Source organism: Chiloscyllium plagiosum, unplaced genomic scaffold (genome assembly GCF_037043375.1).
Source record: "Chiloscyllium plagiosum isolate Xiang-an unplaced genomic scaffold, Cpla_swu_hap1 HiC_scaffold_8, whole genome shotgun sequence".
NCBI lineage: Eukaryota > Metazoa > Chordata > Chondrichthyes > Orectolobiformes > Hemiscylliidae > Chiloscyllium > Chiloscyllium plagiosum.
Window position 1 is genome coordinate 1,402,965 of NW_028270146.1, and position 16,966 is coordinate 1,419,930.

The window sequence follows — 16,966 nt, forward strand, 5'->3', positions numbered from 1 at the left end:
TAGTAGGAGTGTAGAATGCACTGCTTGTTACAGAAGTAGGCTCAACAATTTTACAGGCATTTAAATGGTCATTGGATAGGCATTTGGACAAGAATGGAGTAGTGTAGGTCAGATGGGCTTCAGACTGGTTTCACAGGTCGGTGCAACATCAAGGGCCGAAGGGCCAATACTGCGCTGTAATGTTCTATGTTCTGGGTTAATGGAATAGAAGGAACAGTAGCAACACGGAAATCAAGTTGACTGTTGTGCTGGACAGTTGTTTTTTGGACTGAAGGAAGGCTTGTAGTGACACCTGCCAGGGCACATGCTATTCATGAGATGTGTTAGTGTCCTAGACTTTGGTATAAAAGGCAGAATTTCAACATTTGTAGATGAGAGGAAACTTGGTGTGTTATGAACCATGAGCTCTTTAGAAGTTGAAAAGGATATAGTAAGGCTGGTAAGATGAGCAAACAAGCGACAGATTAAAATTTAATGCAGGGAAGTATGAAGTGATTTGTTTTAGTGGGAGCGACATGGAGATCTAGTAGATAAAGATAAAATTCTGAAGGTGCTGCATGAGCAGAGGGACCTGAACACACACGTGAATAAGTCTTGAAGGTGACAGGGCAGTTCTGGTGCACAGTTTAAAAAGCAGACAGCACACAGTTTCATTGGTAGGGCCACATGTTACAAAGCAAAGGAGTTGTGATAAATTTGTATAAAGCACTAGTTCAGACTCAGCTGACCTACTGACTCCACAGGAGAAAGTGAGAGCTGCAGATGCTGGAGATCAGAGCTGAAAATGTGTTGCTGGAAAAGCACAGCAGGTCAGGCAGCATCCATTCCTGCAGAAGGGCTCATGCCTGAAACGTCGATTCTCCTGCTCCTTGGATGCTGCCTGACCTGCTGTGCTTTTCCAGCAACACATTTTCAGCTACTGACTCCACACTTTAGGAAAGAAGGTATTAGGCGGAATGCATAAAACATTTATGAGAATGGCCCCAGAGATTAGAGAGAACTTCAGTTAGATGGAGAAGTTGAGACTGTGTTTCTTCAGCCGAAGAAAAAATTGGGAGGAGATTTGAGAAACTAAGACGTATTCAAAATCATGAGTGTGGACAGTGTACATGGAATAGGTTGTTTGCTTTGATGGAAAGATTGAGAACCAAAAAGCCTAGATTTAAGACTCTTCAGGAAAAGGAACATGAGTACACCCCTTTAGCCCCTCAACTCTGCACCCTCATTCAATGGGATCATTGCTGATCCAAGATTGCTTATGCCCGCCATTCCCCTCTTTCCCTATGATCCTTGATTCCCCTAAAGAATCAATCTACCTCGGCCTTCAGTATACACAAGGGCTCTGCCCCCACAGTTCTGTGGCAAGGAGTTTCAGAGGCACTTTATGCTGCATTTTTTCAGCAAAGTATGTTGCATTTTTTTTAGTTTCTGAATCTCTGCATTGTTAGAGGCAGGAATGGCTTTTCGTAAGGTGATTTGCTTTTCCACTGAGGTGTAGGAGATCAGGCAGATTTTGAATGTTCGTGGAGTCTGTGTCTAAAGGAAGTGTTTTTGGTTGCAAATCCTATCGGGCCGCATGGATCATTTGGAGCAACGGTTAGAGGCAATGACGAGTTTACGAGTTTGGGGGTGTAATGCATGGCAATTTTAGGAAGGCAGAGACACTGCAGATACAGTTAGGTAAGATGGTTGACTGCGAGAAGTGGTAGGAGAGATAGCCAGGTAGTGAAGGAGTCTCCCGTAGCTATCCCATTTCAGACAGGTATGCAGCTTTGGATACAGTTAGGGGGGTGGAGGGGGGGATGGCTGAATAGATGGTGTTTTAGTGGAGTACTGAACACACAGCCAGGTTTCTGGTACCGTGACTGGCACTAATGTAACAAGAGGTATGTCAGGTTCCAGGTAATCAATTATAATAGGGGACAGTCGTCTGGGGCACAGACAGATGTTTCTGCAGCTGGCAATGCGACATTAGGATCGTGTGTTACCTCCCTGGTGTTGGGGTTAATGAGTGGGTGCACAATATTCTGAAAGGGGAGAGAGACCAGCAACAGGTCGTTGTGTATATTGGTACCAATGACATAGCTCAGGAAAACAGATTCTGCACTGGAAATATGGAGCAATTAGGCAGGAAGTTAGGTCCTCGAGGATAGTAATATCTGGACTACTACAGGGCCAAGGGCTAGTGAGATAGCAATAGGAGGATAGAGCAGATTAATGCATAGCTGAGGAGCTGGTTCATTGGGCAAGGATTCACATTTTTTGGACCATTGGGATCTCTTCAGGGTAAGAAATGATCTATATAAGAGAGATGGGATCCACTGGAGTTAGAAGGGAGCCAGTATTCCTACAGGGAGATTAGTTAGTGCTACTCGGGCTGCTTTTAACTAGTTAAAAGGGGAGGCAGTGAGTGCGTGGGGACCCAACACCCACAAACAAAGCTGAATTAGAACATTATTTCAGCGAGTCAACATACACTGCAGCACAGAGGAACTACGCAGACCAGAGGAAAATCACCTATACTGTGTATTCAAAAAGAATGGGTACCCAATGAACACAGTCCACCAATTTCTCAGCAACAAACCCAAACAAGCAGACAAAACATGCCCAAAAACCCTAGGCACTCTCCCCTACATCAAAGACATCTCAGAAATGATTGCCAGACTACTCTGATCCCTTGGCATCATGGTAACCCACAAACCCACCAACACACTAAAACAGCAGCTAATGAACTTGAAAAACCCTATACAGACAATGAGCAAAACTAACGTCATTTACAAAATACCGTGCAAGGATTGTAACAAATACTACATGGTGGCAGAAAACTAGCCACCAGGATATATGAAGACCAACTAGCTACAAAGAGACATGACCTTCTCTCACTAGTATCCTTGCACACAGATAAGGAAGGACACCACTTTGACTGGGATAACACATCCATCCAAAGACAAACCAAATAAAGACACACATGAGAATTCCTAGAAGCATGGCATTCCAACTGGAACTCTATCAACAAACACATCGAGTTAAACCCCATCTACCAGCCCCTGGAAAAAAGAACAGGAAGTGAGTTCACCACAGGAAATGACATCAGCAACCCAAAGAAGCCCAAACATATAAATAGAAAGTAGGAATTTTCAGCATTGCTTCGCCTGAGGCCCACTGAAGATCTTAACTAGTAAGGTAACGAAACATCTGGAAACGAACCTTCCAGCTCCGTGAGTAAACCTACATCCAAAAAGGAATAGAAAGTTACGGCTGCAAAGAATGTGCACAAAAAGCAAGATCAACATTTGATTTGAAATTTGAGAGGGCTATTCAGAAGTCTCATAACAGCTGGAAAGAAGCTGCTCTTGAACCTGTGATATGTGTTTAAACTTTTGTACCTTCTGCCTGACATAAGAAGTCGGAAGAGATTATAACCAGGGTAAGAGGGTCTTTGATGTTGACTGCCTTTCCGAGGTGGTGGTGTGGCACCGATCTCTCCGAGACATCTATAACATTATAACAGGATTAAACAGATTGGAAACAAGAAGGATGTTCCTAATGACCAGGGAGTCCAGAACTAGGGGACATAGTTTAAGGATGAGTGGTAAATCTTTTAGGACCAGGATAGGAGAAATTTCTTCATCGAAAAATTCTAAGCCTGTGGAATTCACTATCAGCGGAAGTGGTTGTGACGAAAACATTTCATATTTCAAGAAGAGAGTATATATAGCTCGTGTGGCTAAAGGGATCAATTGATTATGGGGGTGGGAATTAGGGTATTGAAATCAATGATCAGCCTTGATCATATTGAATAGCGGAGCAGACCCAAGGGATCGAATACTTCTGCCGCCACCTCTTTCTAAGTCTCTGTTAAGGCAATCTAATGAGTACCTAAGGTCTAGGCCCATTACCCCTCAAATGTAACTCCCCACTCTTACACTGACTAACAGACAGACAGACACACACTGTTTAAGGATGCAGTAAATTTGAAATTAAAAGAATTGTAAATCTGCCAGGCCGATAACTGTGTTTCAACAATGCGAATCAAGCCTTCGTGAAATCCTTTGATGTGTTGTATTATAGGCATGTAGGACTGTATGAGCTGAAAAATGTGTCCCTTCTTCAGGAATGAGAGAAGGGCTTATGCCTGAAATGTCGATTCTCCTGCTCCTTGGATGCTGCCTGACCTTCTGCGCTTTTCCAGCACCACATTTTTCAGCTCATGTAGGACTGTATATCTTGCTTGAATTCTGAAGTCAATAGTCAATGCAAACAGGTTCCGCTAGACATCTGGAGGCGTTACTTATTTCTTTCAGACTGGCTAATTTTTTCCCAAATTTTCAACAATTTAATAACTGGAGAAAATGAGAGACAGCAAAGTAAAACAAAAAGGTTTTCAAGTCTGGCAGCTTCTAAAACAAAACTGCCTCTTGCCCAAAAATCTCAGTCAACATTTTCTGTGGTTGGCTGGCCAGCACTGTTCTCTTTTGATTGATCTCCAACCAGCTGCCAGTCCCTGAGCAAAATCATCCATAATTACCTTACAGCAGTAACTAACCTGCCTATCTTTCCAACCCTGTTCCTAACTGCAAACATTAGTCTTTTATTCTCTTCACTTTGAACTTTGATCTTCAGTTTCTTTTCAATTCTCAACTGCAACACAGTTCAACCTAAACTTAGAAAAATAAAAGGAAAAATAGTCTCAGTGCACCTCCAACCTCCAAAGAATGCTATTTCAATAATGTGTTTCATGACAGGGTTAGTAATAATTAAACAGCAAACATGACACAAAGCTCACAGCCATGTAAATCTTTCTCCCACTAGATTTTTGATCACTGTATAACATTCTTGGGTACTTTCTTAAAATGTGAACTGTTCCAATCAGGATAAAGCATCAGCAATTGCATTTTTATTCCCCCTTGAAATGTAAAATTTTTATGCCAGGAGGTTGCAATAACAAATTTCAACAGAATGATCGCTGAATATTGGTCTTAAGTAGTCTCCATAACAGTTAATAGATTATGATCAGTAAGGTCTCCTTGTTTCCATGTTGAACAAACTTGAAAGTGTTCGTGAGCTGCCAACACTGCAAATTCTCCTTTACTACACTGCAATGTTTTTTCTGAAGCTGCTTTAAAAAGTAATCCTTTGATATCCCCATTCCGGCCTTGTCATCCTTGTCAGTAAGAGAACTGCCCACATCTTCAAAATCCCTACTATCTACTGGTAGTTTATTTGCACCAAGGTCTAACAAACCATTTAATGTGGGTTTACTTAAGATGGCATTCAGCTTTTCAAGGGACACCTGCCATTCTCTTAACCCTGCCATCTTTGTCTGTCTTGTAGCAAGTTGGTTAAGTATACAACTGTTGTGCTAAATTAATTACAAATCTCCAATAAAATCTGCACATTCCTGAAAATCCCATAAAATTTGGTTTAGTTTTAGTGGTGGGAAAGACGATCAAAGCTCGCTGTTATGCTGATTTGGATGTCGTTGCCCTACAATATGTCACAAATATGTCGCTTTCTTGGTCTTGCAAATTCATGTTTTGCTAGGTTTGTCACCAACCTGGCCAACTGTAATTGTTTAGACAGGTTTTCTAATTGTTCTGCATATTTATTGTGTTACTATATACCCCAATATCATTGAAGTATTGTGCACAATTAAGCACTTCAGCTATAACTCTGTTCATTAATTGTTGAAATGTGACTGGAGCATTCTGAAATTCAAATGACATAATCTGGCCATGATATAATCCATTGGGTTTGGCAAAAATGGAAATTTCCTTAGCCCTTTTTGTCAATGGTAACTGCTAGTATCCTTTTACCAAATCAGTTTCACAAAAGAATGGTATGCTACCAACTTCATCAGTTCAATATTCCAGTCTGCAAATAGTATATGAAGCCATCTTTGTGATTGCATTAACTTTCCTAGAAACGATAGAGGAACCTCTATTCTCTGAATGACATGAGCGGGGAGTATAGTATAGGTTAATAGTATAGTCAGATAATCGAATGCCAGATAACACCATTTAGCCAAGCATCGGAATCTTGTGACCTTGTTCAGATAATCTGAAATTCGGATAATTGAAATTCCTCTGTACACATTTTAATTTAACCATCTAGTGACATTGGTCATTACTAAGGTAGCTTTTTAATTGCAAACCTTTATCGAATTCAAGTTGCACCATCTGTAATGGTGAAATTTGAACCCTTCTCCACAAAATAATGTTCAAGGTTAATAGTATAGTCACATTATCACAGCACTGTCATCTCTCCCAAACAATGAAAAGCTTAATACCCAGTGAGGTTCACTGATCATTTACATGCTGACTGAATACTACATACTTCAGTCGTATTAGAATGAGAGGGCAATCTCTTGAAATATATACATTGATTGCTGTTAGTTTCTGACTCTGTTTCTCAACATGTTTTTCTCCTTACATGTTCTCTCTGTCATGTGTGATCTTCCCTCGCAAAATCTTACAGCTCTGTGCAACCCTTGGGTCTTTCCTGGTTCCTTTTGCATATCTCATCGTATTGGAGCTCTCTAGCTCACTTTGTGCTGCACTGCTTGCTGCTGTTCTGCTGATCTTTGGTGAGTATTTTACTGATGTTATAAGATTGTGCTGCACAGTCTCCAGCCATGTAGCATGGTTGTACAGATGTGTGTGCTGTTACAGACGCATTGAATATTTTAAAGAAAAAAATCAAATGTAAACTGTGAAAGTTTTCCTGAAGGGCCTCAGAATTTTGTCTTTTGAGTTCATTACCAATTGTCTGCTCAATATGGTTGTGTTCTTCTTTGTTCCTATCTTTTTTTTTTTTTACTGATAATAAAACAGAAGGTACCACAACCGTTCCACAACAGATTTGCAAAAGAATTTGGACAGATGCAAAGTCAAGTTAGCACTGTGTTGTAGGTTGTGTGATTTACACATATTTTCATAATTGTTTTTGAGTTTAGAGGTTTGATTTTGAACCAGCGACCTAAGTCTTTACTGTGTATCTGAGGGGATTTAATGATTAATTTTTGATTATTCTGTAGTCATGGTGATTTAAAAGACTTCCAGAAGAATAATGGTTTTTTGTTCACTTTTGGTGAGTTTAATTGCAAACAAAATACAGTTTACTGCATTTAGGCAAACAAAGTAAGGATAATGTGAGAAAAACTATTTCGAAGAACAAGTAGTTAGAGGATAGAATGCACTGCCTGCAAATGCGTTGGAGGAGGCGGGTTCATTTGAGATTTAAATAGTGGGGTTACATTAATGATTCTCCAATCTGTTGGAACCACCAAAGCATTCACTGTTTTTAGGGCCACTTTTTTAGGTACTCTTGGGTGTAGATGATCAGGCCCTGGGAATTTGTTAGCCTTCAATTCCATCAATTTTCCCAACACCAGTTTGTAACTAATGCGGATTACCTTCAGTTCCTCCCTGTCCCAAAACCCTGTGTGTTCCCCACCAATATTTGGCATGTTATTTGTCTCCTTTGTGAATGTATTTAGTTGGTCAGCCCTTTCTTTGTTCCCAATTAATAATTTCATCTGTTTCTGACTGTGAAGGAAGTACATTCACGTTCACTTTTTTTTTCACAGATCGATAGAAGCTTTTACAGTTAATTTTTGTTTCTTGCAAGCTGACTTTCCTAATCTATTTTTCTTTTCTTCATCAATCCTTTTGTCCTACATTGTTGAACTCTAAAGTGCTCCCAGTCCACCAGTCTGTTGCTTTTTTTCCCCGGCCTCTTCCTTGGATTGCGTATCATCTCTCATTTCCTTTTTAAGCTATGGTTTGGCCATCATTTCTGCTTTTGGCCCAAACAGGAATGAACAGTTGTCGGAGTTCACTCATGCTCTGTTTGAATGTTTGCCACTGCCTAACCACTGTCTTCTGAAAGAATATCCTCCAATCTATCATTATGAACTCGCACCAAATATTATCTTAGTTTCTTCTATTTGGATTTAGGAGCTAGTCTCAGAATGAGCTATGTAAAAACTCCAACTAAAAAGATTACTGGAAAAATTGAGCAGGCCTGGCAGCATCTGTGGAGAGCAAGAGTTAATGTTTCGGGTTCAGTGACCCTTCTTCAAAATAGAGTTCTATTCTTCAGTTCTGAAGAAAGGTCACTGACCCAAAACGTTAACTCTGCTTTCAGTCCACAGATGCTGCCAGACCTCCTGAGTTTTTCTAGCAATTTTTATTGTGGCTTCGTATTTCTGGACTCTGCAGTTGTTTGTCTTTTTTTATGTAACTCTTCACCTTGATGAGGAATTCTGTCAGATTATACTCTGACATCTACAGGGGCTTTGCACAACTGGAATGTCAATTATTCTTTTCCTATTAAACTATACCCTGTCCAAATGACCTGTTCTCAAGTTGAGTCCTCAACATATCGATCCAGAAAACCATGCTGGACACGCTCCAGGAATTCCTCATCCATGGTATTGACACTAACCACATTTTGTTTTCACTGGTGCCTTATTAACTGGCATTCTTGATTAAACTGGCAAAAATTATATTCCTCAAATGCCACAACCTACTACGATGTCAGCATATTTCTGCTGTAAATCAGGACACCAAACCTGCAGAGGAAAGCTGAGAATGCAAGCATGGCCAACATCGCTGACACTGCTGAAGCAGTGAAGAAGGAAAGCTGAACTGAGCACAGGAGGAGGTGGTACAGAGTGAGAAAACCAATGAGGCCGAGGACCAAGACAACCAGACAGCAGCAATGTTAGCAGAGTTTGTGGAGGTGGCTGGTGGGGGTCTGTGGGGCAGGGGTACACAGTGAAAGTCAGAATGCAGAGCATGCTGCTCATAATGGAGTTGTTACGCTGCGCACAAAATCTTTTTGTGCTATGCTCACTTTGCATGTGTTATGACCTGGTGGTGAACCCTTCTGCTAATTAAATCAAACACCCAGAAAAGCTCTACTCGCTTCTTAATTTGTTAAAGTATGAATGACAGAGAACTCCCAAGTTCCACTGTTTAAAGAAAAATACCTATTTATTCCTTAACTCTAAAAATGCACATTAAACAACAACTATTTACAACTCTAAGCACTCCTTTCTCTTAACTGTTTATTATCTGCCTCCAACTCTAAACAATGTAAAGTTCCAATAAAAACCTGTATTAAAATTGCATCAACTTATTTTCAAACCACACAGTGCCTGTTGTATCTGATGTTCTCCATCTTTTTTCTGAAAATCTCCCTGGGTCATCTTCTGTCTTTTACTGCAAAGATGTTTCATATGAAAAAGATACCTTTTGATGGAGAGTTTTTTGCTGGCAGTTACTGTCGATGGCAGTTACTCTGAATAACTTTCAAAATGCCTGCTTCTTTATACCCCAAACATTGGATCATCTCATTGGTTCGAGATTGGCAAAAACAATAAATTCAAGTTCAATTGGATGTTAGTATCCTGGGGCATAATTTAAACTGGATAATGTTCAAATTGTTGTCAAAACAGCAACCATAGCTCAGGTATCCATTTCACTGACAAATGTTACATATTTTCAATTTTCCAGTGCACTCTGAGACTGCTAGCTAATCATATGACAGGTGCTTGTAAGCTCTGTGCAAAACAGCATTCACTCACTCTTAAAGATACAGTACACTCCTTCAACTTCATAACACGTGTCTGTTGAATTATATGGGGAGGGTGCATCAACTGAACTGAACTGGTTTCATCTCCGAGCAGCTTGAGGTTTGCCTAGCTGAGTGCCTGGGCATGGAGGGCTCTCTGTCTCCCTTTTTATATATGAAAGTCCGACCATGATTAGTCAAAGAAACAACCCCACCACCCCATGGCCGAAACACTTCAACTTTCCCGATTAGAGTGGTGCTGGAAAAGCACAGCAATTCAGGCAGCATCCGAGGAGCAGGAAAATCGACGTTTCGGGCAAAAGCCCTTCCCTATTCCTGATGAGCTTTTGTCTAAAACGTTGATTTTCCTGCTCCTCGGATGCTGCCGAAACTGCTGTGCTTTTCCAGCATTGCTCCAATCTAGAATCTGGTTTCCAGCATCTGCAGTCCTTGTTTTTACCTACTTCAACTTTCTCTCCCACTCCGCCAAGGACATGCAGGTCTTGGGCCGCCTCCATTGCCACTCCCTAACCACCCACTGTCTGTAGGAAGAACTTCTCATCTTCCACCTCGGGACCCTCCGATCCCACGGCATCACTGTGGATTTTACCAGTTTCCACATTCCATCCCCCCACCTTATCCCAGTTCCAACCTTCCAACTTGGCACTGCCCTCATGACCTATCCCACCTGTCCATCTCCCTTCCCACCTATTCACTCCACCCTCCTCTCCGACCTACCCCTATTACCCCCACCTTCATCTACCTATCATACTCGAGCTACCTCACCCCCCCCCCTCCATTTATCTCAGTCTCATTCCTGATGAAGGACATTTGCCCAAAATGTTGATTCTCCTGCTCCTCCGATGCTGCCTGACCTGTTGTACTTTTCCAGCAGCACACATTTGACTTTGGAGCAGTCAGAGTTTACTGTGGCTATGCGTATCCAGAATTTTCCATAACATTTGATCAACTGGCATGCTCCTAGTCCAATAGGTGCTGGTTAATAAAGTGATTGTTGTATTTTGATATTTTTCAATCTAAATGCTGATTTAAGTCTCCTCAGATGTTCCTTTATTGCATTTGTCTCTAATGTCTTGCTTAATGTCTTTCCAAACATCGCCCCGACAGATTGGGGATCTATGTAGAACCCACTACTCGCATTTTTTTCCCCCTTACTGTTTCCCAGCTCTACCTATATATATTGCACTTTCCAAGGATGGCTCCGTGATTAACACTGCCTCACAGCACCAGGGACCCAGGTTTGATTCCACTTCCGAATGAGTCTGTGGAATTCGCATGTTCTGTGTGGATTTCCACCCCATGTGCTCTGGTTTCCTCCCACAGTCCAGATATGTGCCAGTTAAGTGGATTAGCCATGCTAAATGCATGGTTACGGGTCTAGGGTAGAGGTCTGGATTTGGGTGGGATACCCTTTTGGAGGGTCAGTGTAGGCTTGGTGGGCTAAATGACCTCTTTCCTGAAGAAGGGCTAATGCCCGAAACGTCGATTCTCCTGTTCCCTAGATGCTGCCTGACCTGCGTTTTTCCAGCAACACATTTCCATCTCTGATCTCTAGCATCTGCAGACCTCACTTTCTCCTAAATGACCTCTTTCCACATTGTAGGGATTCTATGATTCTTTAGCTAATGTCTTCCCTTGCTATCATGTTAATTTCCTCTCTTAACCATCACCATCAATCTACTCCACTGCCTTCTCCTCTTTGTCATTCCAAAAACTCCATGCCCCTGGATATTCAGTTCCCATCCCTGGTCAGCCTACAGCCATGTCTTTGTAGTCCTGACTATATAATTCATATTTTCACCCATTTGCTTAATCAATTGATCCATTCTTCTATAGTGAATGCTCTGTGCTTTAAGGCTTCTCTTTTTATTATTACTTGTCTAGTTCCCATTATTTTTCACTGTGGCCTTGTTTGATCTTGACCTTTGCATGTCTTTATCCCTTCTCTTACATTCTCTTACTCTCCTTTCTGTCTTGTTCTTGTCATTGATTTCACCCTCTCTGATTAGAGCTCTATAAAATCATGAGTCACGCGACACCAGATTATAGTCCAACAGGTTTATTTGAAGTCATAAGCTTTCAGAGCCCTGCTCCTTCATCAAGTAAACCTGTTCGAGTATAACATGGTGTCATGTGACTTCTGACTTTGTCCACCCCCAGTCCAACACCAGTGCCTCCATGTAATAAAATCTAGGCCTAGATAAGGTACGTAGCCAACAGCTTTTCCCCATGGTGTGGAATCTGAAACTAAAGGGCATAGATTTAAAGTGAGAGGAGAGAGATACAAAAGTTTATGGGGGCAATGTTTTCACACAAGGGTGGTGAATGCTTTGAATAGGCTGCCAGAGGTAGTGGTGGAAGCAAGTTCAGTTTTATCATTTAAGAAACATTTAGACATGTGCATGGATGGGTGAGGTATGGAGCAATATAGACCAAACACAGGCACATAGGGCTAGTTTAATTGTGAAAACTGAATAGCATGAGCAAGTTGGGCCAAAGGGTCAACCTCAGTCCTGGGTAAGATCCTAGAGTCCATTGTGAAGGATGCGATCTGAATACTTGAAAGTGTATGGTAAAAAAGGGCAAAGTTAGCTTTGTTTCATCAAGGGGAGGTCATGCCTGACAACTCAGAGTTCTTTGAGGGACAGGATTTACATGTATTTGGAAAGGTAAGGATAAGGGATAGTCAACACAGCATTGTGCGTGGGAAATCTTGTCTTACTAACTTGATTGAGATTTTTGAAGTAACAGAGGGCATACTCTTTTTGGAAAATAGCTATTTGGATACAGAACTGGCTCAAAGGTAGAAGACAGAGGGTGGTGATCGAGGGTTGGTTTTCAGACAGAGTTCAGAAGAAGGGGAATCTAATTGAAACATACAGAATACTGAATGACCTGGATAGATTAGATGTTGGGAAGATGTTTCCACTAGTAAGAGAGACTAAGTCCCAAGGGCACAGCCTTAGAAGCGAGGGAAGACCTTTTATAACAGAGGTAAGGAGAAAAGTCTTCAGCCAGAGAGTGGTGAATATATGGAATGCACTGCCACAGAAGGTTGTGGAGGCCAGGTCATTAAGTATGTTTAAGACTGAGAGAGAGGTTCTTAAGGATCAAGGGTTACGGGGAGAATGAGGTTGAGGAACATATCAGCCATGATTGAATGGCGGAGCTGACTCAGTGGGCTGAATGGCCTAATTTCTGCTGCTATGTCTTATGATCAGTTTCCATCTGTGGACCTGTATCATTTTACGACTACTTGCATAATTTCAAATGTCATATGAGGAACAGCTGAGGACTCTGGGTCTTGACTCATTGTAGTTGAGAAGGATGAGTGGGGTATCTCATTGAAACTTAAAGAATATTGAGAGGCCTGGATAAAGTGGACGTGGCGAAGATGTTTCCATGCGTAGGAGAGGATACAATCTGAGGGCACTGTATCAGAGTGAAGAGACAACCCTAAAGATCTGAGATGGGGGTAGTTTCTTCAGCCAGAGGGTAGTTAATCTGTGGAATCATTGCTGAGAGGTCAAGTTATTGAGTGTCTTTCAGACAGAGAGAAGTTCTTGATTAGTAAAGGTATCAAGGATTATGGGAAGAAGGCAGAAGAATGAGGTTGAGAAACTTATCAGCCACTGTTGAAAAGTGGATAGTTTCAGTAGGCTGGGTGGCCTAATTCTGCTCCTGTGCCTTCTGGATTTATGGTCTTATTTTAGCTAAAATCTTTCCCACATTTAAAATCGAAGCACACTAGCAAATATGCGTCTTCAGACATTTGCCGTGTTCCTGCCCTGGTGCAATCATCCAATTTGTACTGTACCCGCTTCCTCGAGTACCAGACTCCAAGTTCCAAGAATGTGAGACAATCCCCCTTGTACAATCTTTTCAGCCGCGTGTTCATCTCTTGGAATTGCTGTTTCTACTCAGAGTAGCATGTGGCACTGGTAGTAGTCCTCTCAAATGGGCATGGAACCTACAGCTCAGTCAAATCTCATTTTGTACAGTGAAGGGGAAGCACTAAATAAATATTTTTCGACAGTGTTCACTGTAGAAAATGAAAATGTTGACGAGGAAGGTACAAAGATACTTGCATCTAGACTAGAAGAGATTGAGGTTCACAAGGAAGAGGTATTAGAAATACTGCAGAATGTGAAAATAGACAAGTCCCCTGGGCCGGATGGGATCTATTCTAGGATCCTCTGGGAAGGAATGGAAGAGATTGCCGAGCCTTTGGCATTGATCTTCAAATCATCATTGTTTACAGGAATACTCCTGAGGACTGGAGGATAGCAAATGTGGTTCCCTTGTTCAAAAAGGGTAGTAGAGACAACCCTGGTAACTACAGACCAGTGAGTCTCACTTCAGTTGTTGGTAAAGTGTTGGAAAAGGTTATAAGAGATAGCATTTACAACCATCTAGAAAAGAATAATCTGATCAGGGACAGTCAGCATGGTTTTGTGAAGGGTAAGTCATGCCTAACGAATCCTATTGAGTTTTTTACAAAGTGACCAAACAGGTAGATGAGAGTAAACCAGTTGATGTGGTGTATATGGATTTCAGCAAGGCGTTCGATAAGGTTCCCCACAGTAGGCTATATACAAAATGTGGAGGAATGGGATTGTGGGAGACATAGCAGTTTGGATCAGTAATTGGCTTGCTGAAAGAAAACAGAGGGTTGTAGTTGATGGAACATGTTCATCTTGGTGTCCAGTTACTAGCCGCGTACCGCAAGGGTCGGTGTTGGGTCTACTGCTGTTCGTCATTTTCATAAATGACCTGGATGTGGGCTTAGAAGGGTGGGTTAGTAAATTTGCGGACGACACTCAGGTCGGTGGAGTTGTGGATAGTGACGAAGGATGTAGTAGGTTGCAGAGAGACATAGATAGGGTGCAGAGCTGGGCTGAGAGGCGGCAAATGGAGTTTAATGTGGCCAAGTGTGAGGTGATACGCTTTGGCCGGAGTAATCGGAATGCAAAGTACTGGGCTAATGGTAGGATTCTTGGGAGTGCAGGTGAGCAGAGAGATCTCGGTGTCCATGTACACATCCCTGAAAGTTGTCACCCAGATTGACAGGGTTGTTAAGAACTGAAAATGTGTTGCTGGAAAAGCGCAGCAGGTCAGGCAGCATCCAAGGAGCAGGAGAATCGACGTTTCGGGCATAAGCCCTTCTTCAGGTTGTTAAGAAGGCATACAGTGTTTTGGCCTTTATTAATAGATGGATTGAGTTCCGGAACCAGGAGGTTATGCTGCAGCTGTACAGAGCTCTGGTATGGCCACACTTGGAGTATCGTGTACAGTTCTGGTCATCGCATTATAAGAAGGATGTGGAAGCTTTGGAAAGGGTGCAGAGGAGATTTACTAGGATGTTGCCTGGTATGGAAGGAATGTCTTAGGAGGAAAGTCTGACGGCCTTGAGGCTGTTCTCGTTAGAGAGAAGCAGGTTGAGAGGTGACTTAATAGAGACACACAAGATAATCAGAGGGTTAGATAATGTGGACAGGGAGAGCCTTTTTCCAAGTATGGTGACGGCAAATATGAGGGGGTGTAACTTTAAAGTGAGGGGAGACAGGTATAAGACAGATGTCAGAGGTAGTTTCTTTACTCAGAGGGTAGTAAAGGTATGGAATGCTTTGCCTGCATCGGTAGTAGATTCACCATGTTTAAGTGCATTTAAGTCGTCATTGAACAGGCAAATGGACGTACATGGAATAGTGTAGATGGGATGGGCTTCAGATTGGTATGACAGGGCGGCACAACATCGAGGGCTGAAGGGCCTGTACTGCGCTGTTATGTTCTATGAAGGGTGTTGGCCCTGGTTTTTGAGAACTATATTGGGATACTGTTAAAATTTAATGGAATTTTACTTTTATTGAAATTTTTAAACTTGTGTTCTCATATAAATAGCTTAAGACCATAAAACTGTATGTAAAGGGACCAGGAGACAGCTGTTTGGATCCTGGAGCCTATTCACCTATTCTCCAGGATCATAGTTGATCTAACGTTCTTCATGCCCACTTTCCTATATTTTTGCAACACACCCTGTCTGGTCAAGGATCTATCTATCTCAGCGTTCCATATGCACAAGGACTGCCTGCACACCTGTCTGTGGTAAGGACTTTCCAAAGCTTATCAATGCTCAGTAAAAATTTGTTCTCATCTCAGCCATAAATAGGCACTGCTTTATTCTGAAGCACTTCCCATTGTACCCAGACTCTATATTGAGGGGAAACAACCCCATTTGGTTTATTCTCTTTTATGTTTATTTTTTTAGAACATTGAAAAGTACAGCACAGAACAGGCCCTTTGGCGCACGATGTTGTGCTGAGGTTTAATCCTAATGTAAAATATAGTAACTTAACCTACGCACCCCTCAACTCACTGCTATCCATGTGCATGTCCAGTAGTCGCTTAAATGTCTCCAATGACTCTGCTTCCACCACCACCGCTGGCAACGCATTCCATGCACTCTCAACTCTCTGCGTAAAGCACCTACCTCTGACGTCTCCTTTATACCTTCCTCCTAATATCTTCAACTAATATGTTCAAACTATGACTCCTCGTACCAGTCAATCCTACCCTGGAAAAACTTTTTTGGCTATCAACTCTATCTATTCCTCTCATTACCTTGTACACCTTGATCAGGTCTCCTCTCTCCCTCCTTCTCTCCAGAGAGAAAAGTCTGAGCTTATTCAACCTTTCTTCATAAGGCAAGCCCTCCAGTCCAGGTAGCATCATAGTAAACCTTTTTTGCACCCTCTCCAAAGCCTCTATATTTTTCCTATAGTAGGGCGACCAGAACTGGACACCATATTCCAAACGTGGTCTCACCGGACTTGTAGAGCTGCAGCAAAATCTCGCTGCTCTTAAACTCGATCCCCCTGTTTTGTATGTTAAACTTCTGTTTTTATTGTTAAAGCAAAATCTGCAATATTGCATACTTATTTGCGATTGTCAAGAAGGTTTGTGGTTCAGGTTGTAAGCTTGCTCGCTGAGCTGGAAGGTTTATTTTCAGATATTTTGTCACAGTGCTCGGTCAGACCATAAGAAATAGGAGTGGAATGAAGGCCATTCGGCCCATCAAATCCATTCCACCATTCAATCATGGTTGATGGGCATTTCAAAGCCACTTACCTGCACTCTCCCTGTATCCCTTAATCTTTGCGAGTTTAAGAATTTATCAATCTGTGCCTTGAAAACATTTAACATTGCGCTATGTAGCAATGAATTCCAGAGACCCACCACTCTCTGGCTGAAGAAGTGTCTCCTCATTTCCATTTTAAAATAACCCCCTGTAATTCTAAGGCTGTGCCCACAGGTCCTAGTATCCCTGCCTGATGGAAACAAATTCCCAGCGTCCATCCTTTCTGAG

The 16,966-nt window shown here is 41.9% G+C and overlaps 1 protein-coding gene across 6 annotated transcripts in view; it reads left to right on the top strand.

The window, feature by feature from the left end:
• The window catches only part of pomt2 (protein-O-mannosyltransferase 2), a 228,748-nt gene that overhangs the window by 27,860 nt on the left and 183,922 nt on the right, over positions 1–16,966 (top strand). For all 6 annotated transcript variants that reach the window (XR_015757815.1, XR_015757814.1, XM_043701478.2 and 3 more), the window contains exon 4: positions 6,478–6,586. Coding sequence is in view for 4 of the 6 variants with exons in the window: in XM_043701478.2 (XP_043557413.2) it covers positions 6,478–6,586 (109 nt within the window). In the remaining 2 variants the exon portion in view is untranslated. The remainder of the gene's footprint in view (positions 1–6,477; positions 6,587–16,966) is intronic.